We start from the raw sequence: 14,497 nt of genomic DNA, 5'->3' as shown, positions 1-14,497 counted from the left end.
AATTCCTAATGTTATAATTTTTCTCTTTTTAAACTTTTTTTCGTACTGGTGCATGAATTTCTCGAGCTTCAATCTCTATCTCATCTTTAGTCTTCAATTCTTGCTTAACAGGTTTTGGATTTGGATTCTTTATAAACTTACTCTTGTTTGTCTTACATTTTGAACATTTTGCAGCGATTCTATACAATCCATTTTGAGTTTGAACGATTTTTGAATCTATATTTTTCGTTTTCTTTTTACACTTGTGACAGTGAATTAAATCATCTTCCATTTACATATCAAAGTTTCCAAGTTTATTTAATTCGTCTAATATATCAGATTTTGCTTCATTTTTATAGCCATACGGTACTGTATCGATCTTATTTTCTAGGACAATTCTCTTATCATCTTTAGCGTTCAGTGCTAACTTGTTTATAGTGACGGTGTACAACTCATGTTTGTAGCTTTTGATTACTGTCATCTCCCTAAATTCTTCTTTATCTTCGAACAAACATTTCTTCAAGTTTTCGATATTTATTGTTTTATTTACAACGCTTCTCTTAATTCCTTTACACCTAACTGGGTTTTTATCTAGATATTTGTACGAGTACATCTTAGACCTTAAACCACAAACTTCTTCTAAAACTTCGCTATTTAACTCATCTTTGAATTTCCCTATTACCTTCTTATTTTTAGTAGTGAAACATTCATGATCTTTTGGATAATCACTTGTATCAAAGTCATCTATATTTTCTTTAATAATTTTAAAAGGATCTCGTTTCAATTCTAGAAAATAACTGTCTGTATCCATGTAACACAGATTCAAATCTGGATCAAACTTCTTTAATTTGTTGTAATAAAACTCGTACATTAGCAATTTTGAGAGGTCGAGAACTGAAAATCCTATGTAAATCGGTTTGTTAAATTTAACCTTTTGTTTGTACATGTGACTCGCTATACAGTTGTCGTCAAAGATGTTAAAGCATTTGAAATTTGTTTTCTTAGCTTGTTTCATTGAAAATTCTTCATTTCCAAGCTTAATATCACATCTGTTTCTCACATTTTCCATAGATTTTCCAAACACTGAGTTGTTTCATCAGCTTATAAAAGTCCTTTTCAAAGTCGCTTGTAGCTTTGGTTCTCATGTTTGTGTTAAAATCAATGTATTCTTTCATAAAAGGCTTCTGATCGAATGCAATAACTCTATTCACATGTTTCAAAATCATACCTTGTTCCAAATAGAACTTCAAATTTCTCGGAATGAACAACGTATTCAGTTTTATCCAGTAGAGTTGTGCAAAGTTTGTTTTTAAAATGTTCTGGAGCAAGAGGTAAATCCTTGTGATGTTCGTGTAAATTTGTTGGATATCCAAGATCGACTTCGAGAATATAGCCATAATCTTCGTCGCCAGTGAGTTCTAAAATTGTTTCTTGCCACTCTTCTTTTGTATACGTTTTAGGATCCATCCACTTGATATCGCCATATGGTAAATTTTGCATGAGGCCATACCCATAAAGGTTATTAGCATCGAGATAGAGTAAATAGTTTTCGGGCTTTGTCTTATCAAAATCTTTTAAATATTTGTTATTTGCTTTCACATATCGTTTAATACACTGAGAAATGCCTCCGCGAATACCTTTTTCGATCATTAAATACATATCGTAATCGTGTATCAGTTGAAGCTCGATTTTCGTTAATTTTAACATTGCGTCCCATGCGAGACTGGGAGCTTGTTAGATAGTGTGCCGGATCGAGTTTATAAACAATTAAGGCAAATGTTTCTGAAATTTTCGAATATATCAGCAAGCAATAAAACATCTTGGATATTGTACAAATCAGAGTAATTTCCAAGATTTTTTTTTCTCTTTTAATTTGTTCCAAACATTTAAGTAGTGTTGAAAATCTTTCTCAGATATGCTCTCATCTGTCAAAAGTGAATAGAAATCTTGAATTCTCAATTCTTCTGTGTAATCAAGTTTTTTCAATACTGTCGATAAATTCATAGGGAAATATTCCTTTTCCAGATAGAATTTTTAAAAAAATCTCGTCGTCGTCATTTGGCTGTCTTTCTATTATCTCATTCAATATTCTTCCATCTTGTATAAAATGATTTGTATGTTTGAAGTCTTCTCTCTTTAGATTTTTAGCTAACTTTTCTATAGACGAGGCCATGAATCTGAACGTGTCTACAAACGAAAACTTGATGAATTTTCTTGGCTTATCACCTTCGAATTCATAGCCATATCCAGAATTTACAGAATAATTTATATATTTTTCATCGGTGTTTGCAATCAAATCAACATTTCCATATTGTTTAGCCAATTCTTTTATGTACAAATGAGTATCGTAATTTGACATATTGTGGCAGAAAACGGGAATATTCTGAGGAAATTTCAAATTTAGATTGCAACATGCATGAGCTGCGCCTCGAAACTTGCCGGTTAAATGACAATGATCTCTCACTTTATTATAACTCTTATCTTTCCAACTATCTGGAGTAAAAACCATACTGAATTGACCCAACATCATAAGCAGACCATTCACAGATATGACAAACGTTTGAATTTTGATACGAAATTTCTTCTTCTTCTGTCAATTTCATAGGTTTCATGTTCTTAGAATTATATTTTTTCGCTATGTATTTCGATAATTTATTGAGTTCTTCAAACAATTTTGTCGGGACGTTTTTCAAATCTTCTTCATTTTTGGCACGATAACATATCGGTTTGTACATGCGATTGGTCACATTCGACACTAAATATAGAGTAAAACCATAAGGAATGTGCCTCTGAATCTTGGTTGTAGTCGATCTTTGTGGATTGTTCTTGCATGTCGGAATTTTTTCTAATATGCTCTCAAAGTCCATATAAATTACGTACGGATGGTTAAATTTCTTTTGATAATTAGTAAATTTAGTTGTTTGACCTGGAAATGGCATAATTGGCTTACAAACTTCATGATTTTTACAAATTTCTAAGTGATCTGTTAAATCTCCAGATTTGTAAAAATGGCTTAAACATCTTCTACACAAAAATTTTCTTTCTTTATGTTTAGACAACTGCGAAGAAACAAGCTTATTTAAATCGGTTATCAAAACATAATGAGATTTATCATCTTGTTTAACATACAATAAATCAATGTTTGTTTCAGCGTCATATTTTTCAGAAATTTGTAACGGAACAATGTTAATATTTTCATCAAAACTGTAGACATTGATAGACATTGTTGGATACTTATACTTGGAATTGTAGCTTCGTTTTTCAAATATTTGTATATCTTTCAGAGACATTGGATACTCAAAACCTGAAAATATTTCGTCATTCACAAATTTTTCGTATTGCTTTACACGTTCACAGTCTCTTTCTGGTTTTTCAATAGCACATCTTATTGAGTAAATAAAGCAAAAATCATCTCTATTTTTTATATTTATACAAGCTTTTTTATCTTTGATATTCTTTGGTAAATCGATGTATGATCCTGCATTCATCATTTCGTGTTTGTTAAGGCTCAAAACTAGTTGTTTACAACTTTTAAATGTCCATCCGGAACCTTTATTTGGATTATTCGTTTGTTCTCGATGTGTTAATTTATTAAATTGCTTAGTAATAAAGTCGTTTTACGTCAAAGATTTCGTCTGCTTTGATAGTAAAATACATTAGACATGTTTGCGGTTCACCATTCACTAAAGTTCGTTCGTATTCACATTCCAAAGAGAGATAGCCCTTCATATTTTTAACATTTTCTTGAAATTTCTCGATTAAACTTTTAATTTCTGACCGCATAATTGAAAGATATTTGTAAATTGACATGGAATTGTCGTTCAAGTTTGTTAAAATGTATTGCTTGAAAAGACCGTGTATTGAGGATAAAACTTCTACATCAATGATATTTTCGGATTTTACTTTAAGAGTTTTATCAATTTCTTCGATCATTTCAGACTTGGTTTTATCGTTAGTACCGATAGCCAACTTTTCAGCTATTGAATGAAGTTTTTCATCATTAAATAGGTCGAGATTTTTCTTTTCAACTTTGAAATTTCTCTTTAATTCACGTAATTTCTCAATATTAAACATGTTTTTTCGTGATCGGCAATTTTATTTTCTCTAGCCCATTGTCTTAAATAATTTAGTTCATTATCGTAAATTTGCTTGTTTTTTTCGTGACTTTTAGAATTATAATGGCGATCATAGTTTTTTCTTAAAATTTCTTTTTTGCAGAACGGACATGATATTTTTTCGCGCTCCATTTAGATAGAAAAATTTATTTAACTAAATGGTGCTTGTAAACCAACGATTGCGCCTCTCACGGCGTGATATCACTACGGATATGACGCAGGCGAAGCGATTATCGTGATGGTCGGTCTGTAGTAGCACACCTCGACTGTCATTGATACACACAGCGCAATCTTTCGGAACTAAAATGTCGGTAATGCAGATTTTCTTTTAAGAATAAAAATTGTGTTCCCGTTTACTATTATAACATTTTCTTTTTCAAAATGTTAGATAATTTTACCTATTTTAAATATGCGTACATTTTGTTACTTGTAATTTTCAAATTATATTTTAAATTAATTTCTTAAATTTTTACTTCTCGATGGGCTGTTGTATTGTGTTGCTGAGTATATATGTCCGCGAATTCGGTTTGGTCGGTTAGGAAGTTTACTTCTGAACTGTTTTCAATGCGAGTGGCCATAGCGGAGAAACACCAAGTTCAGAAGTATTCAGATCGTATTCCGGAACCATTTCTCTATCCGTACCTCGCTCTTCTCTCTCTCTCTAGCCTGAATATAGATCCTAGCCTATAAACGGCAGAAGTGAATCGTGTCATAGGCATAAAAAGAGAGGGAGAGAGAAAGAGACAGAGGGAGGAGAAAAGGTCGACCGAGAAATGGTTTTGCACTTTTTGACTTTGAATTTTTTCTATTTAAATGGAGTTCTTGAAGGAGTTAAAATGATATTGGAGAATGTAAATTCAAAGAGTATAAGAAGTTAAATGAATTGGAAGAAAGGAAGAAACATAGAATCTTGAATTTGGAGAAAATGAAAGATAAATTCGGGTTTACAATAATTGCCGAGTTGGAAGATTGTAAAGTACACTTACCGAATAGATTTTTGACTGTTTTGGATGAGAAAAAGATTAAAGAATTAAACAAAAATGAAAAATTACACTTGATTGTTACTGGAAAGAAGACTATAAAAGATAAAGAAATTATAACAATTAACTTTGTAGAATAAAGTCTTAACTCTAAAACTTGCAGTCCCTCCCCACGTCATAGTACTGTTTTGATAACCATAGTTGGTGTCTTTCTTCATAGGAATCACATGGAATATTATCTACAGTAATACCTTTTGTTTCACACAAAATGTGGCTATATTCTATAAGAAAAATTCTATAATGCTCTTTAATGAATTGTGTTGATAAATCTTGATACTCACAAAAATTCCTAAGAAATTCATCAATTAAGTCTTGATTATCTTGAAAGAACGTATAATATGGGAAAAATGTCATAAAAAAACGATGAAAACTCTCTGTTTGTTTATTTTTTACTTTCTTTTCAATATCTTTCGTAATTATATTAAATATGTAATCCCTTACTTTTTTAGTTTTTTGCCGATAGTAAAACACTCCATTAGACGTTTTTTCTGCAAAAGACTTTACAAGTTCTTTGAATTCTGTATCATTTAAGGAAAGTATCAACTGTTCTTTAAAATGTTTTGGTAATTCGTTGAACTCGTTAAAATTGTCTTTCTTTGTAAGTTTTTGAAATGCTAGAAACTGAAGAGAGCTTGGTGAGTTCATGTTGTTTATTTAGTAGAAAAGTTTTTTATTAAAGTTATGTTTTTAGTAAAAATGTTTTAAATTGATTAAATTTTATTAAGATAAATCCTTTATTCGTAGCAGATTTGACAACATTTTACAAAGCACAGCTTAAGAAAGTAGAAGCTCAGATTCGGTTAATTTTTCATTCCTCAGAGTAGATAGTAATGTACCGATCGCTTTTGGAGACGAACGACTGTAGATTCGGTTAATTTTTCATTGAGATTTGCTGTGTTATTTCTCAGCTTCCTTTATGGTACATTGAACAGTATTTTACATTGCTTTTCGGTCGGCTCCGAAAGTGCGCCAGGAACCCCATATTACTATCTACTTATATATATATATATATATATAATCTCTACGGATTGATCCATCAATCTTAAATTAATGTATTTTGAATCGGAAGTGTTAATTTAGAAATCCGAAACGTACAAAATAAATATCATTAAACCATGGAATTATTTTCTTAAGATATGAATAACAACACTATTTTAGTGTTCAAAAAATTCCTCTAGATATATTTTAGTAATTAACTACAAACCAGTACTCATACATAACAAAAAACTAATCGCAATTTACATTATTTTTTCGGATTTTTCATATTATGAATTATGTAACTTGACATTTAACCTTGAACTTTACACACATTCTCAAATGTTATTTATATTTATAAATTTTCGTATATATATATATGTATATATATATATATATATATATGTATATATATATATAAGTGCTACAATGGAATAAGAGTCATGATAGAGGTAAAATTACAATCAATCGTACTGTAATGTTACTCTATTGTAATTATGCGTTCAAAACGTTTGTATTAATAATTTTTATTGGTTTCAGTATTAATAAACTAAAGTAATTTAATCATTATTAACAGAAGATATAAATATTAAAATTTTTCAGGTGGAAAACTCTCTGTCAACGTATGAGCCGCACGCGTGTGTTGTTGTCTACTCCATCGTAAACCGCGCCTCTTTCAAGACAGCTGAGGAAATCCTGAACTATCTCTGGCGCGAAAGCTATACCAAGGAGAAGTCGGTGATCGTTGTTGGCAATAAGGCTGATCTGGCGAGGGCGAGGGTCATACCTCCCAATGGTAAGTCATTACTTACATTAGTCAGATCTTACGGCCACTATATTTACTTACTTACATTCGATTCCAATACACCATCCGCATACTGACATAGGCTATAAAATAAGTGCGATAAAGTATATATATATAATTATAATTATTTCTCAGATAAAGTTTGCTTCTTTAATTTTAAGCAAACTTGTACATTATAGATTTTGATAATAGCTATACTCCTTATTGTTGCAAATTAAAAAAAATTGAAAAATTGCCTGCACCAGGCTCTTGACAGGTTCCGCTCTTTTTATTGTTTTTTAACCATTTAAACCATTTATAATAAAATATTAGCAAATATTTTTTCCAATAATGCTATTCAGAAATTTCATTCGAATTTCATTCGATTCCAATACACCATCCACATACTGAAATAGGCTATAAAGTAAGTGTGATATAGTTCATACCTAATTGTAGTTATTTCTCAGATAAAGTTTGCTTCTTTAATTCTAGCAAAAATATTGGATATTATACATTTTGATTATAGTTATACTCTTTATGTTGGTAAACATACAAAAATTGAAAGTTACATGTATGAACTATTCTACCTGCTCTTTATCGACTGTGACAGAGGGCAAGGCTCTAGCTGCTTCGCGAGACTGCAAGTTCATAGAGACCTCCAGCGGCATCCAGCACAATGTGGACGAGCTGCTGGTCGGCATCCTCAAGCAGATCCGGCTGCGTGAGACACGAGATAAGAAGCGGGCTAAGAGGGGAGTCAAGCGACTTCATGGCTCCAAGACCTCCTTGTCGCTGAACATCGCACGTGAGATATTGCACAAGATGTGTCTCACAGACGGCAAATCCAAGTCCTGCGAGAATCTACATGTTTTGTGAGCAGAGGTGTGTTATTCATTTTGTATCTCAAGTAATCTCTATTTGATAACGCTCTAAAAATATCCGAAACTCTAGTAAATTATAAAAAGGGAAACTTTTAGTGGTGAAATAAGTTGAGACTATTCTTTACACAATGAAAGTTCCTAATGATGAGCTCTTTATCTATCAATAAACTTTCCTTCATACATGTGTTCTCTTCAGTCTGCTTTATTAGGAAGATGAAATGTTTTTGGCATACATCCAATATATACCAGTCTATTTATAACGAAATCGATTAGTTGAATTTGTTGTTAAATTTGATTGGCGCTCACATTTCATATTGATTATAACGATATAGTTCAATAGATAATTTTGTTAGTCCTATGCATTTGTGTTTTATAGATGACTATAGAAGAAGAAATTAAATTGTCTGTGTCGGGGAACAGTGGTAGTTCGATTCAATTTGATGGGATAGTAGGATTTCGGACATTTTCCATCGTTATGTGCAACGAAAAGGTGTAACATTACGTTTCGTTTATTTAAATCTATGCTCTTCGTCAGGTGTACAAAATATTGCGTTACGTTAAAAGACTAAAAATTTGGAAATTGACTGCCTCCTAAAATTATAATAATTACTAAATGATGCCTGGCAAACGGCATGAAGTCCAGACTGTAGAGAAGAACCAAGCGACGCCACTGTACAGGAGCCAACACACACGTCACACTCGAACTAACAAGGGTAAAGCAATGATGGGGAACTCAACGTCGGCATTTCCTGAGGTATCGCGACGCGTCATCTGGTGGGGGGGGGGTAAAGGGCAGCTGCAACCGACCCTATGACCTCAATTTTATGATGTGTGTACTAGATTTAACAGAAGGTTGACATCGCCGTTCCACTAATTTTAAGTACACTTCAATAAGTTTGCATTTGAAAATATTCTTCTATCGGTATATTATTTTCGTTTCATCCTATATCATGTGATATTTAGATGATTTTGAGACGAGCGAGATAGTACTCAATGTGAGCATAATATACAGAGAGGGGAATGTTGTCAACATTAAGTTTCCCGTCATTGCTTCACCTTCGTGAGTTCGGGTGTGCCGTGTTGTTTGTGATCTTATCTCCTATGTAGTGACATCACTTGGTTAATTATCCCCATTTTGGACTCCAAGCCGTTCGTTTAATATAGCTTGATAACTATTATAGCTTTGGGTGACAGTTTATTGCAACATGTTTAGTCTTTAAACGTCATAAGATATGTTTGACACATGATAAAGAAGAAACATTTCAATACTCTAAACGTAATGTTATGGTTTTTTTTAAACATATAAAGGTGGCGAATGTCCAAAATCCTACTATACTTTCAAACCAGCCATTGCCAATAACAAAGGTTAAAAAAGAATAGATACAGATTGTTTCGTAATTTTTTGACCATTGAGGGTTATGAGGTGTTGTAGATAATATGCAGCTGAGGTTGGCAGTATGTTTTGTGAAACTAAAATGTTTCCTTCAGAATATAGTTCTAAGAATAAGTGCAATTAAAGGTGAATGTTAAGATTGCTTCAGTCCACCTTTCTCTTCGTACAGCGTCTAAAATATGACGTGATAAAAGACTTGACTCCTGAAATATGAAGTCATGTTCGTCTGGATCTCTCCAAATTAAGTCGGGAAGAAGAAGCTTAAAAACAAAATGTTTGAATCGTTTCGAAATCAGAGATACTTAGAATAAAATATATAGTGTAATTTGGGTGAATGGGCATTCTCATTGTCTCATCAGGTACACAGCTGAGTGCATTACGGTGATTTACACACAGCCCCAAAACACGGTGGAGCTACCGAGTTTTCTACACATATATAATGTAGAAACAATCATTTTAAAGTATATTAAATCAGGTCAAGTAGAATAGTCTTTAATTCCTAACTACAGAAAAAAGATAATGTACAACTAATTAATTAATATATATGTTTTTCAATTTATTTTAAAATGTATAGAAATTTGTATTTCTGATCTATTTGTTTACTTGTGGCGCAGGACAGTCCCCCTCCCGCTCGACAAGTCCGCAAGCCCCCGCTACTGTACAGGTACGAGCGCCGTAGAAAAGCAGCTTCCAAGTCCAACCACTACATTCTAAATCCTCTCAACTCTTCCTTCCAGTGTTTCTACTTTTTCTGCGAGACTGGAGGCGCTATAGCCGAGACCCAGGTGTGAGTTACAACACTCCAGAGGGACTCCAGTGACTATCCAGGAGATAGAAGTTATGCTTCCAAAACAGCTCACTTAGTGTTGTCTGAGGTCCTTCATACAAGCCTTAACTGTTTTAACTACTCATCGTTATTCAACCTTGAATACGTTGTTGAACTCACTTCAGCAAGGAAATGTGTCTTAGTGAGTTTACTCTTACTTGTAGTTATTAACGTGAAAACTAGCGAGTCTAATGTTTATCGTATACAAAGGTTTGCAAATTCAAGCAAACTTCTCAGATGTAACTAATAACGAACATAAACTTATATAGTTACACTAAAATACCAAAACAAATTACTCTTTTTTTTAATGTTTCTATATTAGTTTAATCTATTTATAATATTATTACTATTCGTTGAGAAAAGTTGGCTTTTTCAAGGTATAGAATTTAAAGGTTTATTACTTTTTGAAACTTTCTTTTTAAAGTTGTACATAAGCTTTCCATTTATTGTATTATAAATTTAATAGACTGTATATGAGCTTGGCTTTAAACTTTATTTCCAAACTTTTATTATTGTCAATCACGCTTAAACTTACAATATGTACTTGCACTTACAGCAGCTACTGAAATCTGGTATATTCTCTAAGTTAAAAATACCTCATCTGTTTTTATTTCAGTGTACGCAAAATTACATAGCCAATAATACCGGTAGTCTACGACCTTTATTCTGACAAGTTTGGTTGAAATGTCGTCTTTCTGTGTTAGAACTGTAATTAGAAACCTTTGTAATATTTTGTATTAAAATTGTTCGCAAGAAAAAACCTATCATCTTAATTATTGTACTGAGTGTAAATCTATGTTAAGCAAATTTGGTTGTGTCCTACCTCAACTGTATCGATGGCCTAATATACTTTGTATACATACAACTGATTTTTATATTTAGCCAGCGAACACTTAGCTTATAGCTGTTATATAGCTTTTATACGCTTCTCTCGGAAGCTCCGGTTTATACACAGGTTGATTTATATTTTCCATGTCGATATTTCTGTGTCATAAAAGTATTTATTTTTATTACAAACCTCTCGAGTATATTTAATTATATTCGTAAGATAATACGTGTTATGGATAAAAATATATATTGTGTAATATGTTAATTGTTATTGAGGAATAGAAAAACAATCAATATTTTGGCAGTAGTTTTAGACGTGATTCTCTAGCAACATAATGTGATAGTAGATCTTATTTGTGTATAACATGTATAATGTTGTCTGTGAATCCACCTTTTTCTTCTTTTAACTATGATAGAGGCGATGTACTGCAGATGCTGCCATGTTTTAATAAACACAAATAAACTTAGCCACACAACTTAAAACACAATAATATTACTGGAACGTTTTGTACGTTTTTATGTTTAGTGGAATTGCTGGGTAGTCTTAAACATGTTTAAATAAGCAGTCATTTGTAATTGGAAATAGTACAGATTTCTAATAATTTCACATGATAGACACAGATTAATCCTTTATACGATCAACTAATAATATTGCTATTGGATTGTAGATATAAGATTGTTACGAATCACTTTACAAGTCTGCTGGCAGACTGGTTAGTAGCTTAGGGGAGTAACGACTCATTCGTTGAGTCATAGGTTTTAAGGAAACTTTAATAGCCAAAAACATGTAAAAAATCATTCCAAAACGCTATGTTCAGTTGTAACTGATTTTGAAATAAATAAGCAACATTGATCAATATTTCAATAAAAATTACAACATATATTATATTCGCTTTATTGAATCAATTGTTGATTGTCGATAAGCCTGATTTGTGACTTGCTTGAGAAATTTGAGCCTGAAACCATTTAAGGCAGTTGCTTTTCATATTTTATTTATCAGTCTACACATTAAATCAACTTTATTATTTTTTCAATCTATTGTATCATTATGTTGTAGTCAATTATGCTTCATGTTGCCATAGTTGCTACAGTTTAAAACTAATATCTCAAAGAGGTTGTAAGTAATAAATTATTATTACTTAATTCTGTACATAAATTGGTATAACTTAATTTTAGAAGGTATGTTACGTTTGATTTGCTTCTTGGCTTGCCATTAAGTCCAAGTTCCACACTTTAACAAGACTGATAAGAACTGTTTAATAATTCTTTTAGACATTTGTTTAGTTATTATGTTACTGAGTATTACTATGTATCCTCAATTCTGCTGATGTTTCTCTATAAATCTAAAATACATATGTATGAAGTAACTTAACCACTTTCATTTCCCTACTTCTTCAGTACTCACAAGCTCTAATTTGACGATTAAAATACAAGTGAAATTATATTTACATGCCACAAATATTATTTTGAGTTTATTACTACAATGCAAAAAAATGGCACAAGATAAAGATCCTTTTCTTAAAGCTCATTTCTTTCTGGAGATGTACTAGAGAAGACATACAGATAGAAGAATTTTCCAGCCCACTGAGAGATAATATTTGAAGTTCCAAACCTATAGCTCCACCTATTTTTAAAATATCCTCCGGAGGTTTAATTGTAATGAACCTTCGTTGCAGTTTTGAGCTCACATAACAATAATATATACAAAGTGTTAAAAAAGTCCCGTGCGGGCTGATAATTCCCGACCGGTTACAGTTAAAGCAATGAAACTTGGTACATTATTACTATAAATCTACTTTTTGAAGTAACTCCCATTTTTATCATTTCAGAGGGTGGCCCACAAGAAGTTAGAAGGAAATATTAAATGAGAGCATAGGTCGAGTAGTAAACCAGATTAAAGTGCTTTATTAGTAGAGTACAATACCACAAAGCCGACTTCAAAGCAATTTGAAAAACTACGTTGGTTTTAAGTTTGAAAATTTACAATGTACGTCTGGTTTAATATTCTTGTTTTGTCTCAAGTTGTGAAAGTTAAACATATTAAATAAATTCTAGACTTAAGAAAAAGTTTTTAAGGTAATTATTGACTCTTCGCATGTAATTGAGAATGGTCTACATGTAAAAATATACAACGAAAATTAAAACTATTATTATAAGTAGAAATAGCAATAGAATTTTCCAGCTCAACCTCGTGTATTTATTTATTTATTTGTTAATTTATTAAATAATTAAAAGTATTGATTTTATTTTCTCATGTCAACAAGAATCAGGATTATTGTTAATTTTCTATGCCACCCTATAAGCCTTCTAATTGAATCTGATTTAATTTTTTAATTGTTTCTAGATTATCTCCAGTTGGATATAAACTATCATACCATGCGTAGATAACAAGATAATTTACAGCAGTCATAGGTTACATTCATGTTAAAAAAAAATCCAAAATACAATTTAGTTCATGCGTTACTATTATGGATAGACTTTGAAGCTATATGATAACCAATAATAAAAACCAAGCAAACCTAAAATACTTACAAAATATGGGGATCTTTAAAAAATATGTTTCTTTCCTTAGATTAATAAATAACACATATTTCTACATTGGCTTTATCTTGATCAGGATTAGTCTGAGCGTTAACGAAGCTTATTACTCAAAGAGATATTCTGAGTTCTAAATGAGAGCTGTAGCCTTAATTGCAATGATACTTCATTAGTAAAAAATCAAGATCGATTTTAATGATAGTGCCTGTCCTTCCATAAGATTTGGATGAGCATTTGTACAATATAAACACTGAGGGGGATATATATTGAGAATTAATGCTCTTTTAGTGAATTTTCCTCATCTGGCCAAGTATACATTCAGAGGTAAGTCAGTTTATTTAAAAAAATGGGAATGGGTAACGCTTGAAATAGCGGTCCTTTTGGAATGTTACAAGTAAGCTTTAGTTCTTTTTGGCGGTAGTTACGTCTAAACAGCGATTCGGACAAAGGGATGAACGATATTCCACTAGGCTGTCGTTGTGATAATGACCAATTGCCTCGAAATGTAGCATATTCTGTTACAACATACATGATCTGGCGCACCCCTACCTGTATTAAAATTTCTAAGAATCAAGTACTATTTTTTTAAATGAGAAACGTATTTAGTATAAACTTCTATTAATGTAACACATTGTACTTGAGTTATGAAGGTACATGTACATACCTAAAGAAACCATATATCAATCGCATTTTATATATCAACAATTATATATAAAAAATCATAGATAAACTATCGAAATATTAACTATGTCGTTATTATAATCGGATATAAGTAAATTAGGAAAGCGAGATACATAAACTTCCATTCCAGTATCATTCCATTCCAGTATCCATTCCAGATCATCGTACTTGTTAGTTGCTAATTGTGATGATATTGTTACAATTTTAAATAATAATATTCAGTTTACTTGCATTTTGTAATATATTCGTATACCACATTCGTATAATCATAATAAGAAAAACATTTAATCGAATCCAATCTCACAGTGAAATATCTACATCCAGGTGTTGGCTTCCATTAGTGTGAGAACATTAAATCACCAAGCGATCCTCATTCCCCAGCACCCTCATCTCATGAGGTTTTTACCCTCAATCACACCTCTGCCACATAATGTGTTTACACAGAAATCAGTTATCG

At 31.8% G+C, this 14,497-nt stretch overlaps 1 protein-coding gene across 1 annotated transcript; it reads left to right on the top strand.

Moving 5' to 3' along the window:
* Positions 1-6,712: 6,712 nt before the first annotated feature.
* LOC124373599 (GTP-binding protein GEM-like) lies at positions 6,713-12,188 on the top strand (the record flags this gene model as incomplete). Its single annotated transcript, XM_046831958.1, has 3 exons — positions 6,713-6,905; positions 7,504-7,775; positions 9,782-12,188. Coding segments are annotated over 2 exons (459 nt in total), but the record flags the coding sequence as incomplete, so codon positions are not given.
* Between the last annotated feature and the right edge of the window lie 2,309 nt (positions 12,189-14,497).

Source organism: Homalodisca vitripennis, unplaced genomic scaffold (assembly GCF_021130785.1).
Source record: "Homalodisca vitripennis isolate AUS2020 unplaced genomic scaffold, UT_GWSS_2.1 ScUCBcl_5975;HRSCAF=12972, whole genome shotgun sequence".
NCBI lineage: Eukaryota > Metazoa > Arthropoda > Insecta > Hemiptera > Cicadellidae > Homalodisca > Homalodisca vitripennis.
Note: the sequence above shows the minus strand (reverse complement) of the source record. Positions and strands in the feature narration are given on the sequence as shown.